Source organism: Heteronotia binoei, chromosome 9, assembly GCF_032191835.1.
Source record: "Heteronotia binoei isolate CCM8104 ecotype False Entrance Well chromosome 9, APGP_CSIRO_Hbin_v1, whole genome shotgun sequence".
In the NCBI taxonomy this organism is placed as follows: Eukaryota; Metazoa; Chordata; class Lepidosauria; order Squamata; family Gekkonidae; genus Heteronotia; species Heteronotia binoei.
The window spans coordinates 23789006-23813081 of record NC_083231.1 but is presented as its reverse complement, the minus strand read 5'-3'; the positions used below and the strand labels follow the sequence as shown (position 1 = coordinate 23813081).

The following is a 24076-nucleotide window of genomic DNA, read 5'->3' as shown; positions in this document are numbered from 1 at the left end:
TCCTAAATCACTGAGACAGAGTTCCATTCCTCTGGAACCAGGACCGAACTCTGGTTCAGTATTCACATAAATGAATGTAAAATAGTTATTTCACACACAAAAAAAAACATGCACGGAAACAGTGAAGGAGGAAAATCCCTTCCTTTGGGAACGCTTCAAAACAATAGTTGAAGGGGAAGGGGAAGTGATCTTGGATCTGAAAGGGTATATAAATACAAAACATAATTGTTCATGGTGTACATACACCTGATGCGGCATAATATTACTACCAGGTGGGTTTCGACAAGAGGAAAAGCCCGTTTTTACTTAACAAGGGTACACTTTCCAACTTATGTAAAGCATTTTTAAAGTGGCATGGGTTCCACAGAAAGTGCTTAAATTTGCCTGGGTCATATCCAGTGTTCCCTCTAAGCTGAGTTAGCATGAGCTAGCTCACGGATTTTTAGCCTCCAGCTCACACTTTTTTGCCTTGGTTCAGGAAGGATGACCCTAGAGCACAATAATTATATATACAGTAGCTCACAACTTTAATGCCAGTAACTCACAGCTTTAATGCCAGTCACTCACCAAGTAGAATTTTTGCTCACAAGACTCTGCAGCTTAGAGGGAACATTGGTCATATCCCAACTTTGCTAGGCAAAGGCTGCGATCACGCACACTAAATAATGCACTTTCGATGCACTTTCTGTGAACTAGCAGAATCCAGTTGGCAAGTGCACTGAAAGTGCATTATTCAGTATGTGCAATCACAGTTTAAAAGAACTTTCCCAAGGCTTCTTAAGACCCACCATCCTTAGTTCAGATCCATAGTAACTTGTGCATTTGACATATATAACTGCTCAGTGAAAAAATGGTCTCCCCCACCCCCACATCCATTACCAGTCATCATGCATTGTATCATGGAAGGACTTTACTGGCTAAAGAATGTCCAGGTCAACAGCTGCCATGACTCAGATCAGAGCATATAGTGTGGTAGCCAGGCAGACCACAAAAATACAGATTTCTCCCAGACTGTATCTCTTGCACACCTGTATACACTGCAGGAGTCAAGTTGCACCTTTAAGATCAACCAAGTTTTATTTAGAACGTAAGCTTTCGTGTGCCCACTTGGATCTACCTGTATACTCTGCAACTGGTCTGCACCTCATCTTTATTCTCCCCAATGGCCCCTTGGATTTTGTCTGAATGGAGTGCCGTCTGAGGAATGCCCGGAAGACAGTTTCATACCCCCATTTCCCCCCTCTTTGCTAAGTTAATTTACCTAATAACATCTGCCCTTTACCATGGGAAAACGAGCACAGAGGTGTGTGTTTTTTTAAAAAATAGCATCAACAGTTTCTTTTTTAAAAAATAGTTTTAAAAGAAGAAACTCTGCATTCAAAGGTATTTAAGAAGAAATTCCAGAAAAACCCCCCTACTACATAGCAGCAAAACTACATTAGACTTTCTGATTTTTCCATGGTGTCCTTGGATAGATACACCACCCAGTAGACCATGTTGAAAGCTCCAAAAGTGACAGGAAACAAAATGCGTGCATATTTGTCTATCTTACTGGTGCCCGAACTTGAGGGAGGAGGAGCTGGAGGAGGGTTGACGACTGACGGTTTTGCAGATGATCCCAAAGCATTTGCTGTTGTCTGAATCTGCTCCAGTCTAGATCCAAGCAAATGGTGGATCGCTGGAGATCCAGCGGTGGCTTGCTGAGGAATGTATCCAGTTAGAACTGGGGTTGAAGGGGGGGCAGAAGGTGTCGCTCTCGCAGAAGCCAGTGTTTCTGAAAAGCTAATGCGACTGAATGGGTTCGGGCTTGATGCCGAAGGAGATCGGGGCATAACCTCCGAAGGCCCCTGAGTTACTGTAGGAGTTACTGTAGGAAGTGGCATTGAACTGTTTCCTGTGTCAATTCGCTTCATGTTCTCAGCTTCTGGCTGTACTGTAGTATTAGTTCTTTTCCTCACGTTTGAGTTTGAGTCTGTACTCTGGAAGGGGAAAAGGACAATGTCAGCAGTTATTTTTTAAAAAAAATATATATATATACATTTTCATTCTGGCCATAACCTTCAGCATAGTGTTAACACAGAGTGTTCTTGAGTGTGAAACATCAGCACAGTCCTGCAGTTTAGACCATGGGTGGCCAAGCTGTGGCTCAGGCTTTCACAGATATTATGTGGCTCTCAAAGCCCGCATCGCCCCGTCAGCCAGTGTGGAGAAAACATTTATCTCTTTAAATCACTTCTCCAAGCCAAGCCATCCAGTGGCTTGGAGAATACATTTGAAGTTTAAGTTGCTTTCTTTCCACCTCTCCTTCCCTCCCCCCTTGCCCATCTACTTACCTACCTAACTTCCTTCCTTGACTACTCTTGGACTATTCTACCATAGAGTTTACCTTCCCAAATTGCTAGAGTATCTGGGAAAACCATAGAGTTTCCCCAGAAACGCCTAGAGCGGTGTGACGTCATTGTGCCAGTGACGTCGGAGGAGGTTCCCCCCACCAGCCCGTTGTGGGCTGGCAGGTTGGGAACCTCCAGGGCGGGGAAAATCCCACCCAGCCTGGGGGCTTGGCAGCCCTAGAGCAGCATCAAGACAGCTCACGAGTGGACATGTCTCTTTCTATTCTCTGCTTTTTCTCCATGGCATGCTAAACAGCTCCCACCTCCTCTCCACCCCTTCCCCTCTTTTATCAGCTACTAATATGAAGTTACTAGTTGCCAGGGGGCTTTTTCTCCCCATTATTGTCACAAAGAAGGATGAGAACATGAGAAGTTGGTGAGAAGGAATGAAAGAGAAGGATGCAAAGGGCAGGAACTGTTATTAAGGAGAGTTGGCCTGCTACTATCAGAGGCTTTGTAGCTCACTTTGGGTCCTGACCCACAGGCTGGAAACCCTGCTCTAAAATTCCCAGCAGCAAAAGCCACACTGAAATGAGTAGAAGCAGCCTAGGTGTGTGGCTGACTTTTAGCACAACTCTGAGAGAGCAATTCTAAAGCAGATCTAACCAGAAGTCAGCCCTAGAATGTGTCGAGTGTAAATTACAAGCAAAGAATTTCAAAACTGGATATAAATCCTGATTAATGCCCACCTCCCCTCCCCACCCCCCCAAAAAAAACCTATTTATGCACAGCCTGACTCTCGCACTGGAGAATACTTATCTTATCCCAGTGGGAAACAGTACAAAATAACTGACCTTAATATTCACAACTACCATGGCTAAATGGCTCAAATTTGAATGTCACTGATCCAAAGAACCCTTAATTGAATGAACACCAATAAATAACTCATCTAAGCATTTCTTCTGCCTGGTGAAATGGATTGTGACCCAAGGAGAAAAACCCTGACATATAATTTTATTTTATTTTAGAAAACCAAGGAGAAGAGGAATTATATAACATAATGGCATACATCAAGGATAATTACATATCACCCAGTGTATAAAACAGAAAATATTTCTTCCTAACATCCCCTGCATTGTAATTTTTAAGACATTATTTTAATATATAAGTACAAAGGAAAATTTATTATATATCTCATAATAAGAAAACAGAAGATGTTTCTGCTCAAAATCTACTTCCATATGCATATATATCCAAAACTTTTCATTCTGCTTCTGGGTTGCAATACATTAATACACAATTCTTAAGAAAGTTTCTCATTCTTAATTTGTCTCCTGCTTACATAATATGCAATCCATCTCTCCTCAAATTTTGTAATAGATCTGTTTGTCAAATAGGCTGTTAATTTCACCATTACTGCATAGCTGGCAAGTTTATTTTCCCATTCTTCTAAGCTTGGACAGGCGTCTAATTTCTATTTCGCTGCATAGAAAATTCTTGCCACTGTCACCATGTAGTTGTATTTTTTTTTTGCAAAATTCTGGGCAATTTATTAGGTAGTATACCTAATAGCATATTCTTAGCTTCCATGTGGAATTTAACCTCTAATATGTTCTGCATTTTTCCATGTCTTTCCTTCCAGTATCTTTTTGCTTTTTTACAAGTCCACCACATATGATGAAAGGTTGTATCTATGTTTTGACATTTCCTTGTTTTCCTTTGTGGTTTTTTGTCTATTTTCTCAATATTCTCAATTATATATTATTTAAAACCATTTTGTACCAGTTTTCTCTAAATGCCTGGATGGCTGTAAACTTAATTTATTTTTCCCATTATTATTCCCATTGATGCATACGTATCTGCTCTCTAAAATTCTGCATCCATTTAATCATACCTTTTTCACTTTTCTTCTCCAGTTTCTAACTAATGCAATAACTTGTATATCCATTGTAGTAAATGGTCTTTTCGTTTTATAATCAGCTGTTTAAACTCTTCCACCTTCTGTGTTGATTGTCTTTTTTAGTCTTGAAGCTGATACATTAATGATTGAGTACTGATTCCTTTATCTCTAATACCTTGCCAGGACTTGACCCCCTCCCCCTGAGTATTTACCATATTGCTGTACATTTTAAAAAATCACTTTTATTTCCTGTATTCTTATCATAAGTTTCAACTGGGGACATAAGCGGAGAATTTGGAGGGCTCAATAAATTTCAGCATGTAGATCACATTATCAAAAGTCCATCTCTAATTATACAACTCTTTTCTTGTGTTATGATCATTTCAATTGATTTCTTAATCCATAAATGATTGTGTAAATCTTCATCTAGGTCTGCTAATGCAAGTTTTACTATTCTTAGTCTTGGGTCTTAATCCAATCCCCAATCCAAAACAGGCCTGACACTTGATAATATAACTGCATGTTTGAAACTGCTAACCCTTTTTTCCTCATCTTGTAATATTTTAAAGCTTATTCTGGTTTCTTGTCATTCCAAATAAATGTATCTGTCTGCCACTCGATCAGTATTTTTGCTTCTATATGTAGAAGTAGCATTTGAAATAAAATGTTTAGTTTTGGCAGTACATTCATTTTGATTGCAGAAATACTTCACGGCCATGAGATTTAAAAAAAAAATTCCCATCTACATAAATCTGCTTCTATCAATTTCCAAGTCTTCTGAAAAAATTTTTAAAAATAGATTACAGTTTTGCCCAGTCACATTTATTCCCTGTGCATTCTATACTCTTTATAGTATCTCATTCATGTTGCTGGATTAAGAATTTTGTTATCATTTTTGCCTTCTTCCTATTGATTTTGTATCCTGAGAATGATCCAAATTCTTCAATGCATTCTATTACATACTGCAAGCAGGTGGGATCTAAGAACCACATAGTCTGCATAGCTTTTCATTTTAAATTCTACATCATTCCTTTGATTCTGGTGTCTTGTCTGATCTTTGTAGCTGAAGTCTCTATTGTTAGAATAAATAGTAGGGGTGACAAGGGACATACTTGACATGTTCCTTTTCTTGATGGAAATTGCTTCTGATAATTTTCTATTTATTAAAATCTTTGTTGGTTCAAGTATATGTCTTGCATCCAGTTCCAGAATTCAGGCCCACAGCCCATATTTTGAACTACATTCAGTAGAAAAGGCCATGTTAAATTATCAAATGCTTTATCTGAATCCAGAAAAAAAACCGCTACTTTCTTTCTTTCTTTCTTTCTTGTTTACAAATTCAACTGCATCTATTATGAATCATAAATAATCTTTCATATACCTCTTTGGTACAAAGCCTGTCTGATCCATGTGTATTAAATCTGGTATATGTTTATTAGTCTTTCTGCCAATTCTGTGGCAATGATTTTATAATCTACATTAAGTAGAGAGAGAGGTTTATGTGACTGTGATTGCCTTTGTAATATATTAACATTATTTATAGCCACACACCCAAACATCACACAAACAGCCAGTTTCTCAGGAACTGTCCTGTAAACACTCATCTTTACTATCAACACGCAGCTGGCATCAAGCCAAGTGATGTGCACTTTGCCTCCTAGCTTGTAACTTTGTTCTCAGTTTTCTTCTGCAGCATTCCAAATGTGCAGGTGAGCCTGGAGAGCTGGCAACAGCTAACTGATTTTTGTCTGCTGAATCAGAACTGGAGAGTAGAAGAGATTCTCAACCAGCTTTTTGCTGTAAGTGCTCATATGCCTGCACCCCATTTTTCTGCTAGTTGGCTTTGGGTTGGCTATGCAGGGCCTCTCCTCTTCTGAGGAGTGCTCACTGTTGCTGAGCCCTAGCTGACACATGACACCTGTAAAATGTTTTAAAAGATCCATAAATGCATTTTTTTTAGATTGATAGAGAAAAAAGAGAAAATAAGGAAAGCTGAGGAGGTTGACTTTGAAGGCAGAAGCCACCTTATCTTCACTTGCCTTGCTGGAATCAGCACTCAGTGGAGCTAGAAAGAGCAGGTCCCCCTGTTGTTCACCTAGGGTTGCCAACCCCCAGGTGGGGCCTGGAGATCTCCTGCTTTTATAACTGATCTCCAGCTGGCATTTGCCAGCCGCCAGCCTCCAATGGTGCCTGGAGATCTCCTGCTTTTATAACTGATCTCCAGGTAGCAGTGATCAGCTCCCCTGGAGAAAATGGCATTGTACCAGGTCTATGGCATTGTACCATGCTGAGGTCCCCTGCTCCCCAAACCCTGACTTCTCCCAGATCCACCCCCAAAGTCTCCAGATATTTTCCAACACAGACCTTGCAACCCTAGGTTCACCTGCCAATTGGATCTCTCCCATGGAAGAGAGGTAAGGATAGAGTAATAAATAGTCCCCTTCCCTGATGTGTTACGTCCAACAGTGAGATTCATCTGGCACCTTTGAAAAGTATTCCAAGTCACCATTTCCTTGGGGGTGGTGACCCAAAAAAATTATCTTTTGCCATGTACCAAACAAAATGCAAATCTGACAGCACCCCACAAACAAATACAATCAACCTATTTCAATAAATGTTATTACCAATATTATGCATGTGTTCTACACTGCTATATGTATACTTTTGGTTAGCAATCCCACTTCTGTTTCTTGTGAGCAAATATTACTGCTCAGGGAGAGGAGGTCAGAGCAAAGTTAATATCCTGCATGAATTCCATATCTGTTTTGTTGCCCTCTAGGGTAAGAAAATTTTCCTTTTCTATTCACTTGTGTATGAGCTGTAGGATTGGGTACAGTGAATAATGGAAAGTTTTCATTTAACAAGCAGTATGGACAGTCAGAAAGGATAACAGAGAATTCAGCTAGGGCAGCATGAGCAGACATTTAATAGAATGAACAGAGTTGAGGAAGGATTGAATTAGATGTCCTATGCATTTCTTTCTATCACTCAAATTAGGAGCCTTACAGAAGAACCAACCAATAACAATCACACAGAATGTATCCTCTACCTGCAAGGGACAGATTCCTACAACTGATGGAAATCTGAACCCATGGGAGTACTAGGAGGCTGCAATGAATGGGAATATTTTCTACTGCATCCCCCTCCCCTCAAGTCTAGGTTTGATTGAACCAGCAATTTCATTCAATCTTGCTCAGTTCTCCCTATAACAATCCCTGTCCTAAATAGTTTATGACAGTGCAGGTCACATAATGTCCAGCATATCATTTTTGGGTTATCAAAAGGGACTCCCTTCTCCTTTTTTTGCCAGTCAAAAAGGTGGTTGGATCCAACCTATTTAATTTCCAAAAATTAAATTTGCCATTATGACTGAAATTAGCCATTTGGATTTGTATATTCTAGGATGTCCTTGGCTGTTGTAGATATCCAAGGACTAATGATTTTAATTAACTACACATTCCTATCAATTTACCAATCTGGCATGGGTAGTCGTTGAGCAGTTAAAGAAACTATCTGGATAACAAATCTGCCATTGGCCCATTGAAATCTGCTTTTAGGACTGGCTTTAGGACAGGGACGACTTTGGTGGCCTTGCATCTGAAGGAGTGGTGACTCATGAAAACTCACACACTGCCGCAAGTTTTGTTAGTCTTTAAGGTGCTAACTGGATTCTTGCTCTTATCTTCTGCTACAGACAGACTAACACAGCTAACCACCTTGGTGGCTCTGGTGGATCATATCCATTTACAGATAGAAAAGGCAAATACCTCCTGGTCCTACTGGCTACTTCTGATACAGTCGATCGCTGGCTAGTGTTAAGAATATAAGAACATAAGAGAAGTCATGTTGGATCAGGCCAATGGTTCATCCAGTCCAACACTCTGTGTCATACAGTGGCCAAAAAACCCAAGTGCCATCAAGAGGTCCACCAGTGGGGCTAGAAATCCTGCCACTGTGCCCCCCCAGCACAAGAATACAGAACATCACTGCCCCAAACAGAGAGTTCCAACATAAGCTGTGGCTAATAGCCACTGATGGACCTCTGCTCCAGATGTTTATCCAATCCCCTCTTAAAGCTGTCTATGGTTGTAGCTGCCGCCACCTCCTGTGGCAGTGAATTCCACATGTTAATCACCCTTTGGGTGAAGAAGTACTTCCATTCATCCGTTCTAACCCGACTGCTCAGCAATTTCATTGAATGCCCACAAGTTCTTGCATTGTGAGAAAGGGAGAAAAGTTAGATACCTCAGTGGTGGTCTGAATGTTTTTTTAATCAGCTTGACACAAAAGGTGATAGAAGGAAATGAGGAACTGGCCATATAAGATCTGGCATGGACAGTGTCACAAGGGTCCATTCTTTCTCTGTTTCTATTTGTGTGTGTGTGTATCTCAGAGGGCACATGGAACCTTGTGATGTAGAAGAATCAGAACTCTCTAAGGCACAGGAGAAGGATGGTTATGATGGGCAGCTTTCTGGAAGGAAAGCTTGTCCATGATTACCAATGTTCTCATTGAGGGTCCTCTGAGAAACAAGGGGGAAACTATTGTCTTTGGAGGAGGAGGGAGAAGCCACTGTTTAGCTCAGGAGTAGGTCCGAGGGAAAGGGTTTGTATTTGCACAGAACAAATCATTTTTGTTTTGGCATATTTCTTCATTTACCTATTTCCACCTTTCAGTGATTGCTAATTGCCATTTTCTGTCCACACTGGAGATGTTGCAGCATTAATAAATGAAAGGTTGGATTCACTGTTCAAGAGCAGAAGAGACAATGATATGGATGGCAGGCAGCTGATGAGTCAATTTGATATAAAAGCCTGACTCATGTTCCAACATGCGCAGCCCTGTCAGACACCGGCATACCATTTATTTTTCTCCATACATGGGTTGCTTCTGACCTATGGATAGGCAAGTGCATTTTTAACATCCTAAACACATTGCAATGCCTGATAAATCAACTGAATGTACATTTGGAGTGCAATGTATGGAACTGTGGATGCAGAATGTCTACAAACGACTGCAAAGCTTAAACAGATGTGAAACTCTAAAGGGTAACATGGAAGTTAATGATTCTTTACTGCCAGAACCTGTGGAGCAGTAGAAAAGAGCAAGAGTCCAGCAGCACCTTAAAGACCAGGGCTTTTTTTGTAGCAGGAACTCCTTTGCATATTAGGCCACACCCTCTGACATAGCCAATCCTCCTGGAGCTTACAATAGGCCCTGAACTAAGAGTTGTATAAGCTCTTGGAGGATTGGCTACATCAGGGATGTGTGGCCTAATATGCAAAGGAGTTCCTGTTACAAAAAAAGCCCTGTTAAAGACCAACAAAATTTGTGGCAAAGGATGAACCTTCATGAGGGGATGGACTTTTCCAGATACCTCTGGGATTATTCTTCTTACAGGCTATGCATCTTTTTATACAGATCCTGCTGAACAATTTTTAATTTAACTTTTTGCAGATGCAATTTGTCAAGAAGAACTCATGCCCTTAATGAAACTACTGCTATGCATAGCTAAGAAAAATACTCTTCATGGATAGAGAAAGTCTATCATGCACAGAGAAAGTCAATGGCACTTTTAGCAACAAGCACTTCAAAAACAGAGGGACAAAATGGTAAAAAATCAAAAATGCTGATAATTCTAAATGTGGTTGAGAATTTAAAAATCAGGGGAATGAAATACAGCCGATGGCTATTAAAGGTATTCTGGGCCGAGGTCAGACACACACAAACTGACGAGATGGACATGGATGAAAGGCAAATGCATGTCAGATTTTATGCTGTTGTCCAAACATCAGCATCTGGCAATGGTCGTTGGCTCGATCATGTCCCGAACTGCCACGACTGAGACGCGGACTTTTTTGATAGTACATTAAATCCGGAATAAGAATGCTTCCGACAACTCCCGCGTGTACTTTCTATGTTTGAACGCTCCATTGTAGCCGACTCGTCACAAGCGCACATCTGCTTCCCTACAAGAGCCCACTCCAAATGATATCATTGCACTAGCAATTGTTGACTCAGCCTTCCAACCTTCCGACCTTATGTACCCAGCTTTCGGGGGGGGGGGAGTGTAATGACCGGGGAAGGCAATGGCAAACCACCTCATAAAAGGTCTGCCGTGAAAACTTTGTGAAAGCAGCATCACCCCAAAGTCGCAAACAATTGGTGCTTGCACAGGGGACCTTTCCTAAATGGGGCGGGAGGCAGATCGCCCACCTTTGCTGTCTCCCTGCCAGGGGAGGAAGATGACCCACCTTTGCTGTCTCCCCGCCAGGCGGAGAGACAGCAAAGAGAGTTGCCGTGCTCCCCCCCATCTAAACACCACGGCAGGGTGTTTAAATGGGGGGAGGAAGATCCCCCACCTTTGCTGTCTCCCCGCCAGGCGGAGAGACAGCAAAGAGAGTTGCCGTGCTCCCCCCCATTTAAACACCATGTCGGGGTGTTTAAATGGGGGGGGGGGAGGAAGATCACCCACCTTTGCTGTCTCCCTGCCAGTTGGAGAGACAGCAAAGAGAGTTGCCGTGCTCCCCCCCATTTAAACACCATGGTGGGGTGTTTAAATGGGGGGGAGGAAGATGACCCACCTTTGCTGTCTCCCCACCAGGCGGAGAGACAGCAAAGAGAACTCCTGGGCTTCCCCTTCCTTTCCAGGTGTTTAATTGGGGGGGGGGCGCAGATCGGCCACCTTTTCTGGCACCTTTAAAAAAAAAAAAGAGCCAAGCACAATATCCCACGGTACTGCGCTTGCACAAGTGTGGAATGCCATCTCAAAAAATGAGGTCCGGTTGAGACCTCTGATCAACCAACGACGGGACCAACACTGCTTAGAACTGAAGGATGGAGGGATGTCTGATCAGTAAATTAGTTGTAAAAAAGCTGCGGGGTATAATAGCGACGGGTTAGGGATGGATTTAATGGTGAGTGTGACCGCGGCCCTCGTTATCTTTATGGCTACTCAGGATGCACTGTGGGTGAGATCACACAAGAGATTTGGTGTGCCAGTATCCTGGCTCTGAAAAAGCTGGTTCTCTTTGACCCATGCCATGGCAATCACACAGCCCCCGCCCTGCTGCCATGAGAAGCACGGGCCGCATACATGCAAGACGAGTATTCAGATTGCTCATGCGCATGCCAGCTGGGTGCAGGGTGGGTGCAGCACATGCTCAGTTGTTCAGACAGCTGGGAAATGCACCCTGTGTAGGTTTTAGAGGTTGGCTACCAGGAAGTCCATGATAGCTATTTAATCTGGTCCCAGCCCACCCTCAGACGAGGTAGGTACAGGCGGGACTTGGGGGCGGATGTGTGCCTGTGATTGCACACATTAGATGGGGGGGGAGGTGTGTTTAGGTCAGGCCAAATCTCTTGTGTGATCACTCCCTGTGTGAATGGAACAAGCTGAGCTATCAAGGAGAGGGAGGGACGGTGGCTCAGTGGTAGAGCATCTGCTTGGGAAGCAGAAGGTCCCAGGTTCAATCCCTGGCATCTCCAAAAAAGGGTCCAGGCAAATAGGTGTGAAAAACCTCAGCTTGAGAGCCTGGAGAGCCGCTGCCAGTCTGAGAAGACAATACTGACTTTGATGGACCAAGGGTCTGATTCAGTATAAGGCAGCTTCATATGTTCATACCAGTGGAAGAAAATAATGAGGGGAGGAGAAGCCTGTTTTCTAGTAAGGTCAAGGTCAAGGTAGTCCCCTGTGCAAGCACCGAGTTGTTACCGACCCATGGGGTGACATCACATCACAACGTTTTCTTGACAGACTTTTTACGAGGTGGTTTGTCATTGCCTTCCTCAGTCATCTACACTTCCCCCCCAGCAAGCTGGGGACTCATTTTACTGACCTCGGAAGGATGGAAAGCTGAGTCAACCTTGAGCCGGCTACCTGAGTCCAGCTACTGCTGGGATCGAACTCAGATCGTGAGCAGAGCTTGGACGGCAATACTGCAATATTGCAATACGGCAATATTGTTATGGCATCAATACTGCAGTTCTGCACCACGAGACTCCTGAGTTTTCTTGCATGTCTGCCTAAAACATTAGTATTGTTTGTTTACCAGTGTGGTAATTATGGCATTTCTGATTAATAGAGCATATTTTAATATACCCCCTCCCTGAAACTGATATGAGTTGTGTATAAATGAAAATGTGCTTTGATTGAAACAGAATCACAAATATTCTGTTCTATCAAAGACAGCCTAATTTGGGGGGGCGGGGGGGAGATGTCATCTGCTAGAGCAGTCCACTGACATTTTGCCCATCTGCCCTCAATTTCAGGTAGAGAGCAAGTGGTATTGTTGGAGCACAGCTGACTTCTGAATTTAGCCCTGCCAAACGACAGCCGCAATGTTCTGAATATTGTTATGGCATCATTGAAAGAGATGGGAGGTGGGGGGGGGCTGATGCCCAGAAATGACAAGGCTTTGACTTCTCAATTTGTCGCTCTTTTCATAAGCACAGTTGCAGAGCCATTATGACTCTTTTGGGAGCGCAAAGGTGGGATAACCAGGCAATCGTCCTTGCAGGCATGTATAAATATTGTAATTAATGCCACGGCCATCTCTTTCCAACTGGAAGCACATGAAATTGACCGTGTGCAATGCAAGAGAGTCTGCCGTTGGCATAATTTGCTGCAAATCTGTCTAATCTATTGTTAAACATTATGGCAGTTCTATTTAGTAAGATTATGTGGTTTTCCGTATGGTACAAAATTCTTCTTGATGAGACCAGGGAGTGGGGAGTGGGGGAGGCATTACTGATCTGTCACAAAAAAAACCAACTCATAGATCATTCACTGTTTCTAGCCTACCCCCATCTATATTCTCTGGTGCTATTGTTTGCCACCACACAAAAGTGCTGCTGCTGAAGTGTGAGTCAATCCCAGCTATTCAATTTTTAACAAGGTTTTGCCCGATAGAAACAGCTGTTCATCTGCAGTGCAAATTTTGGAGAGAAAGAGAGAGAGAGAGAGAGAGAAATCCTCTGAGCTTCCATAATCCTCCACTTGCGCCAGAAAAGAAAGTATTAGATTGTTTTGCATGTATTACCAGCTTATGACAAGCAAGCCAATTTTGCACTTCAGTGAAGTCAGATTGCGTATTTAGCATGAACCGGAACTGTGCATCCTAGCAAAAAGTTGAGATTTGCAGCAACCATTTTGCTGGCATATTAATCAGCATCACCGAAATGACAAAAGTGAGTCATATAATTATGCAACAAAGGGAACAGGCAAAAGACATACGGCATGGTTTATTATTATACGGATAGATATAGATAGCTATACCAAGCATTATTATAAAGTTTTTATAAACAGCCCAGATGTGTGGGAAAAATTGTACGTAGCTCGGTCAGGTAGGGAGCTGCCTATCTGAAAGTGCCTATGTGTTAAAAAGTAAGACACCTTGCAAGTGGAAAGGCAGGATGTCATGGAGAAAGCTGGCCTCACACACAGCCCCTTATGAGTTAGATTCTTTTCCACAGAGGATAAAGGAATCAATTATTATTTATTTATTTTATTCTTATCCTATCTGTTCTCCAAACTCAGCTTTGAGTTCTCTTCCCTTCCTCTCAGGAGAGCTCCAGCTACCACCTGGAGGTTGGCAACCCTATACAGACAGTAGAGGGTCATTCCCTCAAGGTGCCTCTTCTTAAAAAAAAGCCCTACCTATGATTGCTACACTTCAGGTGGTTTCAGACTGGGAAATCGACACGGTAGAATCCTGAGGCAAAAAACCCCAATCCAATCAGGGCCGTTTTAGAGGGATCAGACAGCTGCTGTTGAAATGGCAGAATCCCGGCAGCTGTGGGTGGTTGCGCGTTCACACAGTTAGCGCGACTCAAGTACCCACCGCTGCTGAAAGGGTGATTTTTCTTTAAAAGTCCCCCGTGTGTGTGCTAATGCAGGGAAGCACAGAAGTGCATCTCCGAGAGGGCCTCGTTAAAAAAAAAACCCAGCAGCGCTGCAAACAGCTTGGCGCGATCACACAGCTCTTCCGCCCATGAGTCACACAGGCTCATTCAGACAGCCGGTGATTGTGCGAGCTGAATGCAACTCAGGGGGGGTGATACCGGGAAGATCCAGGTAGCTTTCAAATGTGGTTGGAAGCCATCTGGCGACTGGCTGGGAACGGGTTGGGCTTGGAGGGCAGATGTGATTGTGTGAACCTGTGTGTTTGAACTGAATGGGAGGCGTTCCTAGGTCAGGCCAAATCTCTTGTGAGAAACCACCCTTCATCTCTATGGACAGGGATACAGAGAGCAAAGTATAGGAGAAAGAATCTAACCACAGTGCTAGGCAGTTAGTTCAAGTTCCCCAGCCCCAAGCCATTCAAAGCCTTAAATTTAAGAATGATCACTCTGAGCTGGTAAACATCTAGTCTCTAGACATAAGAATTATTTTGCTGAAATTCCAGGCTTCATCTAGTACAACAGTATATTTCAAACAAAAGTTAGCTTGATGGCCCAGGATACTCCTTAACGGGGCATGGTGATGTTTCCCTCCAATATTTGTCTAGGCATCTAGTGTTCTGCTAGAACAAATGGAAGTTTTATAATGTTAGATTTGATCTTTGTGGCCGGGGTTACGGTGGATGATATAATTGCGGAGGCGGTGCCATGGTCAGAACACTTTGCCCTTAAGGCTTGTGTGAATGCTCCACTCCACACCCGTTTGGGTGGCAAGCTTTTTTTGGCTCGCCCACGGAGTCTGATGGACGCTGAGTGGCTCTATAGGATCCCTGGCCCCCTGGCGATTCTCTCGATGATCTGGTTGACTCCTGGCATGGCCGGCTCTCCAGAGTAATTGATGAGATCGTGTGACGCCCTCTGCGCCCCTGAGTTAAGCTGGCCCCGTGGTATACCCTGGAGCTGCGACAGCTGAAACGAGGACTCAGACGGTTAGAGAAGCAATGGCGGCGTACTCGAGACGAAGCGACTAGAACATCTTATAGAGAGTTTATGAGGTCCTATGAGATGGCAGTCAAAGCCACAAAGAAAACTTACTTTGCGGCCAAGATTGCATCTGCAAATTTGCACCCGGCGCAATTGTTTAGGAAGATTCGGAATCTTACAACACTGCAGCAAGGCAGGCCAAATGCTAAGGAATTAGAGATAGGCTGTGAGGCTTTTGCGAAATTTTTTGCAGACAAGGTCACGTCGCTCCGCCATGACCTCCCCGCCACATTGGATACAGTATGTGAACTCAAGGCCCCGTGCCTGTCTTCTGGTTCAATTCTGGATCGCTTCAACACACTCAGCTTGGAGGAAGTTGACAGAATCCTCTCTACTGTACACCCAACAACGTGATCTGGATCCGTGCCCTTCCTGGCTAATTAAAGCTTGCCAGAGGGAGCTTAGGTGTCCTATACAGGACATCGTAAATAGATCCCTCTTGGAGGGTCTTTTTCCAACGCCTCTTAAAGAGGCTGTGGTCTGCCCCCTCCTGAAAAAAGGTTACATCAGATCCGACCGAATTGGCCGGTCTCAAATTTGCCCTTTTTGGGCAAAATTATTGAGAGGGGAGTGGCATTACAATTGCAGAGTTTTCTGGAAGACACTTCCATCCTAGATCCTCACCAGTCCAGCTTCCGCCCGGGCCATAGGACAGAGACAGTGCTGGTCGCCCTGGTGGAAGATCTCCAGCGGCATCTGGATCGAATTGATTCGGCAGTGCTGTTGTTAGACCTATCGGCTGCGTTTGATATGGTTGACCATCAGTTATTCACCTGCTGCCTTGCCGACACAGGGATTCAGGGGCTGGCCTTGCAATGGCTTTCCTCTTTCCTTGATGGTCGGGGACAAAGGGTGATGATTGGGGAAGAACTGTCCCAGAGGGGTGCTTCAGGGGGCGGTCCTCTCCCCGATGTAGTTCCACTTCTACATGCACCCCCTTTCCCAGATTGCCCGGAGGTATGGACTGGGTTGCCACCAGTATGCTGATGACACCCAGCTTTATCTACTGATGGACAGCCGGCCTGGCAATGTTCCAGAAAATCTGGACCTGGCGTTGCAAGCCATGGCAGGTTGGCCCAGGCTGAGTAGGTTGAAGGTGAATCCAGCGAAGACAGAGGTCCTTTGCCTGAGATGTGGCGGTTTGGGAAGGGAAATCCCCCTACCAGTTTTTGATGGTGCGCCATTGGAAATGGCGTGCAAGGTCAAGAGCCTGGGGGTGCTACTGAAGCTTCCTTGTCAATGGAGGCCCAGACAGCAGCCACTGCTAAATCCGCCTTTTTTCATCTTAGGCGGGCGAGGCAGTTGGCTCCCTTCCTGGAGCATGATGACCTGGCAACAGTAATCCATGCAACGGTCACCTCGAGGTTAGACTACTGTAATGCCCTCTACATGGGGCTGGGACACCAGGGACAGGGCCTTTTCAGTAATGGCACCTTGCTGGTGGAACCAGATGCCGGAAGAGGTGAGGGCCCTGTGGGACCTTGGGCAGTTCCACAGGGCCTGCAAGACAGCCCTCTTCCGGCTGGCCTATAACTAACTGACATTGGAAACTTTATGGAAGGTTGTAGTGTATCATTTGGCAGATCGCTTGTTCTATGTTTTATTATTTCACTGTTTTAAATTGTCTAAATTGATGCATTTTTAAAGCCATTGTTGTAAATTGATGTATTTAAAGCCAAATTTTATGTTAGATTTTATATGTTGTGAGCCGCCCTGAGCTGCTTTGGCGGGAAGGGCGGGATATAAATTGAAATATTCTGAAACTGAAACTGCCCCTGTGCCGAACCCATAAACTGCAGCTAGTGCAGAACGTGGCAGCCAGACTGTTCTTGGGACTCCCTAAGTGGGAGCACATACAGCCCAGGCTACAGGAACTTCACTGGCTGCCAATTGTGTACCGGAATTGTTACAAGGTGCTGGTTATTACCTTTAAAGCCCTATATGGCCGAGGACCTGCCTACCTTAGGGACCGTCTCTCCCCATATGTTCCCCAGAGGGTACTGAGATCTGGCTCACAAAATCTACTGAAAATCCCTGGGCTGAAGGAGGCCAAATTGAAAATTATGAGAGAAAGGGCCTTCTCGATTACAGCTCCCCACTTGTGGAACCAATTACCAGAAGAGGTACGGGCCTTGTGGAGCCTTAACCAGTTCCACCGGGCCTGCAAGACCACCCTCTTCCAGCTGGCGTTTTCTTAATGTGGAATTATTTTACCGTCGTCATGTAAAAACTGTGTCATGTGAGTAACATCAAAATTGTAGCACCGAATTAATTTGTTGATTTTAAATTTGATAGTTTTAATTGATGGTTTTAATGTAATAGTATATTTTAATTGAGGAATATAATTGTTATGTAATTAGTGTATTTTATTATTGTATTATTGTAATGTCTGCATTTTACGCCATGTAAGCTGCCCTGAGCCTGCTTCGGCGGGGAGGGCGGGATATAAATTAAAAATTATTATTATTATTATTATGTATAAATGCAAAATTAGCTTTCTGCAAGGGCCTACATTAATTCTAAAACTAAACTCACCAAGGAAGCAGAACAAATCCCTTGCACTTTTACTATCTGACACTATACCATACAATCCATTCCTCTTCCCCGTCTATTATTTCACCATGTTGCAATTAGAGTATTACTTACCATTGCATAACCTGATGTTGGCATCACTCACTTATATATGATTTCTCTCAGGACAGAGGGCAGCTTTTCTGCCTGCTCCCATCTGTCTCTACTCCTCACTGCATCCCACATCTATGAGGTTTTTGTCCATGCAGGTTCCCTGATTTCCAGACTAGTTTTTCCCTCTCTATGGTTAAAAGGTTCCCACTTGCACCAGCGAAGAAAGGAACCTGGTGGGATTGAACCCAAAGCAAGCACCAAAAAGCCAGAATCTCAGGCATTGCAATGTCAAGGAGAATTTCACCATGCCTTCTTAACTTTAAATGTATGCTTATGGGGCCTGAACTAGCAAAGGCTGAAAGGGAACGAGATCTTGGGGTAGTAGAGGATAGCTCAATAAACATGTTTACTCAGTAATAGTAAAAAGGGCTAATTCTGTGATGGGAACTCGTAGGAAAGGGGATGACAATAAATAGTCAATATTGTAATAGCCGTGTGCAGATCTACGGTCTTGTTTGGAATTCTGTGTATGGTTCTGGTCACCGTATTACCAAAAGGATATTGCAGAGTTGGGGGAAGTACAGAAGAGAGCAACCAGGCTGGTGCAGTCTTCTACTGAGAAAGGCTAGAGTCTGGAGCTTTTCAGTTAAGACAATAATATTTCTGAGGGAGTACAAAATAGAGCAGTGTTCCCCTTTCCTGGTGCCACCAAGGGCAAGACCAGGGCCATAGGCTTGCCAGTTCCAATTCAAGAAATATCTGGAGACTTTGCGGGTGGAGCCAGGAGACACTGTGCGTGGAGCCAGGAGCAAGGTTGCGATGAGCGTAATTGAACTGCAAATGGAGTTCTGGCCATCACATTTAAAGGGACCGCACACCTTTCAAATGCCTTCCCTCCATGAGAGATAATGAAGGATAAGGGCACCTTCTTTTGGGGCTCACAGAATTGGATCCCCGGTCCAATCTTTTTGCAACTTGGAGGGTCTTTTGAGAAGAGGCATTGAATGCCATGCTGCAAATTTGGTGCCTCTACCTCAAAAAACAGCCCCCTCCAGAGCCCCAGATACCCATAGTTCAATTCTCCATTATACCCTATGGCAGGGGTGGCCAATGGTAGCTCTCTAGATGTTTTTTGCCTACAACTCCCATCAGCCCCAGCCAGCATGGCCAATGGCTGGGGTTGATGGGAGTTGTAGGCAAAAAACATCTGGAGAGTTACCGTTGGCCACTCCTGCCCTATGGGAATCGGTTTCCATAGGAGTGCCCAGCAGACATTTCCCTCCCCTCCTCACCTTCTGATAACCCTAAAGCAAGGGGAGGGCCTCCAAACCAGGGGATCCCCTTTCCCCACCTGGGGATTAGCAACCCTACAGGGCCAGAAGAGCTTCTGATTGGCAATTGGAGATCTGATTGACTTTGTAGATTTTTAAAAAGCTTTGGCAGCAGATGCTCTAACAGGCATCTTGTTAAACAGAACTTTTGCCTGAAATGCTGAAGAGTTACTATTGGAGTCATACATGGCCTCATTTCCCAAAATTTTGTAGTTGGCTTTACCTGTGTGGCAGCCATTTTGTCGTTGTGTTCATCATTCAGTGCCAGAATTCCAAAGGTGCTTTCAGGTTCAAAAAGGTTGGGGACGCTTGTGATGGATGATGATACAAATATTTATGGGGTAGACAAAGCTGTGGTATTCACTGCCAATGGACACAGTGGTGGTCACAAGTGTCAATCACTTTAAGAGAGAATTTAACAGATTTGTGGAGGACAGATCCATTTGTAGCTACTAGGAACAGAATCTCCATGTTCAGAAGCAATATAATTTTTAATCAGTGCTAAAAGACAGCAGAAAGGGACACCTTGGCCTCTATGTCTATTTTGTTGGCCCTCCAGCGCAACTGTTTGGTCACTAAGTGAAACAGGATGCTGGACTAAACAGACCACTAGTTTTGTCCAACAGGACAGCTCTTGTGTTGTAGGCCTCATTTCTTATAAACATTTTAAGCACAAAGGATATGCTAAGCTCTCTTTTCCATTGCAATCAATGGGTTCTAAGTATAATTATCTTTGACTGGACCGCACCCAACACATTACAGTTGCTTGCCTTGGAAGGAAAGGTCCCCTGTGCAAGCACCAGTCATTTCTGACTCAGGGGTGATGTTGCTTTCACAATGTTTTCATGGCAGACTTTTTACGGGGTGGTTTGCCATTGCCTTCACCAGTCATCTACACTTTCCTCCCAACAAGCTGGGTACTCATTTTACCGACCTCGGAAGGATGGAAGGCTGAGTCAGCCTCGAGCCGGCTACCTGAAAACCCAGGGATTGAACTCAAGTCATGAGCAGAGCTTAGGACTGCAGTACTGCAGCTTTAACACTCTGCACCACAGGGCTCTTTTTTGCCTTGGAAACAAGTGGACAAAATCTGCCCAAGGCTCAGAGACTGTAAGACTGGAGGGTGGGTGGCCACCAATGATCCACATCCCCGCCCCCACCCAGTGTCTCTCCAATTTTGTCCAGGAAAAACTGTGATGTAACATCAACACATTTCTGTACTACCTACAGATAGCAAACAATGGATTGGGAAAGAGTTCAGGACCAGGAAGACAGATGTAACAGAGGCAGGTTTGGTGGGAATGATATCTATTTTCACTTCTGCTTAGAGGGATTTTAATGAGAATCATGATCCTGTTCATCCAATAAATTCCTTTTCAATGTACAGTTTTGTTTTGCTTTTAAATAATGAAGTTTTATTGTGAATCAGGGTCACAGTAAAATGTTTCCTTTTCAGGTAATCTCCTACAGACCGGGGGAATTTGGTTTAGAAAGTAGGTCAGCTTCAAGCAAGCCTTCTTCTACGATTCAGCGTGCGCTTCAAACTAAACACAATATTTCCCAACATAAATCCTGACTAGCTCACTTTCTTCTTTGATTATTTAGGCCAGCATCTTCAGGTTTTGAAATCTGGGGGAGAAGTCTAGAATTCCCCTGTTCTGTTAGGTATGATTCCGTTTCTGTCATCACTGTGCTCCAATATTCTCATCTCTCTTGCAATAGCGATGCATTACTAGGTCACGGTGTACTTTATAAGCCTCTCTGGATTGTGACAGGAAGTGGAGCTTAAACCATTTCTTCTGTGACAGCCAGCCTGTGCAATTTGCTAACCCACCACGTATTATGGTCTGCACGGTGCTTGACTTTTTTTGCAGTCCTTCACAGCCAGAAAATAACAAGAAGGCTTATTGAGCCCCTAGAGAGCTACTAGGCATGCCTAGTACACTCATACTCATTCAACTTCATGGGCCACAAATTGCAAAGGTCTGTCTTAAGAGCTGGAAAGATTGGCTGGAGCTTCCCAATGCTTCTCTCCACTCCCTGTTGCTGGGAAGATGAGTGGGATGGTTTGTGTGCAAGTGAGTGAATAGGGAAGGGAGGGGTGGGTGTGAAACTGTGCAAAAGATAAGACAAGTATTCATTTAATTAATCTCAGAGCTGGAAGGACCACCAGGGTCATCTAGTCCAGTCTCCTGCCAATGCAGGATCTACAGCTAGAATATCTCTGACAAGCAGGTATCCAGTAAATACTTAAAAGCTTCCAACGTATACATAGACCGTTGACAAAAACACTACCTCCTGTGAATTACTATGTTTTGCAGGACTTTTTTTTTTGTAGCAGGAACTCCTTTCCATATCGGGCCACACACCCCTTATGTAGCCAATCCTCCAAGAACTTACAGGGCTCTTAGTACAGGGCCTACTGTAAGCTCCAGGATGATTGGCTACATCAGGGGTGTGTGGCCCGATATGCCAAGGAGTTCCTGCTGCAAAAAAAAAAAAGCCCTGGTGTTTTGTATGTCCATACCACAGACATTTACTAGGTGGCTGTTGACATTTATCAGCAATTCTTAAGATTTTTAAGAGTAAAATATCAGAAATTTCTTATATTTTCTTAGGAAAACTGACAGCAAATTGAGCACCTTCAGGAAATGCCCAAACATTATCCTTAATTCCATCATTTCCTCTGTTAAAAGAACACACTTTTTACATTTCCCAAACAGCAATTGACAGAGACATCCTAAGCTACCGAAGTCAGTGGACTTACAAAAGGCGTATCTCTGAATAAGACTGCACTGCAAAAAAACAAAAAAAAATCCTTAAGAATTGTCTGTAAGTTTTAGGATAACATAAGAAGCTATCTTTTATTGAGTCAAGAAGTTATTGCTTCATCTAACCAGTATTATTCATCGTGAATGGAAGCAGCCCTGCAAGGTCTCAGACAGAGATATTTTCTTTCCCAGTCTTATCTCCTAAGATATTTTTCAACTGAATTGTAAATAACCTGACACTGTGATCATCGTAGAGGAAAACTGGTAGTGCTGAGAAAGCTACCTTTCATATAGTACTTTGTTCACCGTTGCTGAAATTTGCATTAAGGAATTCCAGATAGGTTACTGAGGAACCACGGGGAGAGACCCCAAGCAGGGGGGTTGGTCAGCTCCCCATCCACCCTCTGCGGACCCTCCCACTTCGGGTTGTGGATGGGAGCATGTGGGGGTGACTGGCTTCCACTGCATGAAACAGTGGTGATCCTCCCCCTCCCCCAGGGGCTGCATGGTCGGAACAGGGGCTGAAATCTAGGCAATCAGAAGGCCTGTTGTAGTATATTGGTACTATTACTTTAAGAACAACTTCCAGAGGCTCTCTAGAAAGGAGAGCCTCAGGTGTTTTAACTATAACTGAAGAAAGAGTTAGACTTATTGAACCTAACTGCGGCCTGTTCTGTTAGCTGGCTCATGTGTTCCAATAAACATAGTCTTTATATGACCACTACTGCCTCCAGTACTGATCCATTCCCTCCCTGAAGACATAACACACATATCCCATCCCATATATATATAGAGAGAGAGAGACAGAGAGAGACAGAGAGAGAGACAGAGAGAGAGAGGGAGAGAAAGACAGAGAGACAGACAGAGAGAGAGAGAGAGAGACAGAGAGAGAGACACCCTGGAACAAAATCTGAAAACTGATTTAACGCTCTCCTAGGTGATCTGTTTTGACACAGATATGAGGGACAAAAGACAGAGGGGGGGATTAAGATAACCAAAAGGGCAAAATAACCTCCATGCCGTAAAGCAAGACATGCATCTACCAGAGTATGAGGTTGCCAGCTGTCCTGAAGAAAAACAACCCCATCCCATTAATAGAGGCATCATCATCATCATTTAAACTTGTGGACTGCCCAATCCCTGCCACTGCAAGGCTCTGGGTGATATACAACAGTGATAAAAACATCAAAGATAGAATAAAACATATAAATGACAATCGTACTACAAGTCTAAAAGAATCAAGCGGCAAATTCTAGTTATTTCCTAATTTCAGACTGCCAACTGCTCTGCACAGGAGGGGTGGGGAAGGGACAGGGAAAGTACAGAGAGCAAAGGAGGATGCCAGCTAGGATGGAAACCATTGCTCTATATATGTTATAGGGATGGCAGTCCCCAGGTGGGGGCAGGGGATCCCCTGATTTGGGGGGCTCCTGCATGCTGTCAGCCAGCTGGTCACCAGGGAAGCCCCATCCCAAGCCCCACCATCAACAGCAGCCATTCATGGCTAACCCTCCCCCTCTCCTCCTACCAGGTTTAAAGGGCCCTCCAGCTGCTTGGTGGAAGCACATGACCTCCAGTCAGCTAGAGGGCCCTTTAAATCTGACAGGAGGAGAGGAAAAGGAGGCATCCACTCCTTTGAAAACATTTAAAGGGCTTTTGGAGAGCAGGGGCTGTATGTGCCTGAGTCCCAAGTGGTGATTCAAGCATGCACAGCCCTCACTCTCCAAAAGCATTTAAAGGGATCCCTTTAAATGCTTTTGGAGAGGGTGGTGGGCACCTGACGTCCAAGCGGTGAGTTTGCACATCCCCAAATCGGTGGCACATCCCCAATGTGATGATTTCACTTCTGAGTGACATCATCACATTGGAGAAGTCTCCACCCCCTCCAGGAATACCGCCCAAAGTCTGCTGGGAAGAAGCCAGGACCTGGCAACCCTAGTTAGATATCAAGTGAATGCCATGGAAAAACTTCAGCTGCCCATTTCAACATACTAAGCATCTATGGACAGAATGTTTAAATCCAGGCCTGTTGGCAACCCTCCCGGCTTTCTGCAGGCTGCTGTGCTGTGCTGTCACAAACAGAGACTGAGAAAATCACACAGAAATTTTACTGCAGCGATCAGTAGAGTGCAAGTTTCATCCAGAAATACAAAAGTTGAAAGGCAATGTAAACAG

At 44.1% G+C, this 24076-nt stretch overlaps 1 protein-coding gene across 1 annotated transcript in view; it reads right to left on the bottom strand.

Moving 5' to 3' along the window:
- Positions 1 to 282: 282 nt before the first annotated feature.
- Positions 283 to 24076, bottom strand: part of GABRA4 (gamma-aminobutyric acid type A receptor subunit alpha4) — a 91784-nt gene continuing 67990 nt past the window's right edge. Inside the window, exons 9-11 of the mRNA XM_060246302.1 lie at positions 1118 to 1979; positions 751 to 1028; positions 283 to 407 (exon numbers count right to left, since the gene is read on the bottom strand). Coding sequence (XP_060102285.1) covers positions 1434 to 1979 — 546 coding nt within the window. The 3' untranslated portion in view covers positions 283 to 407; positions 751 to 1028; positions 1118 to 1433. The remainder of the gene's footprint in view (positions 408 to 750; positions 1029 to 1117; positions 1980 to 24076) is intronic.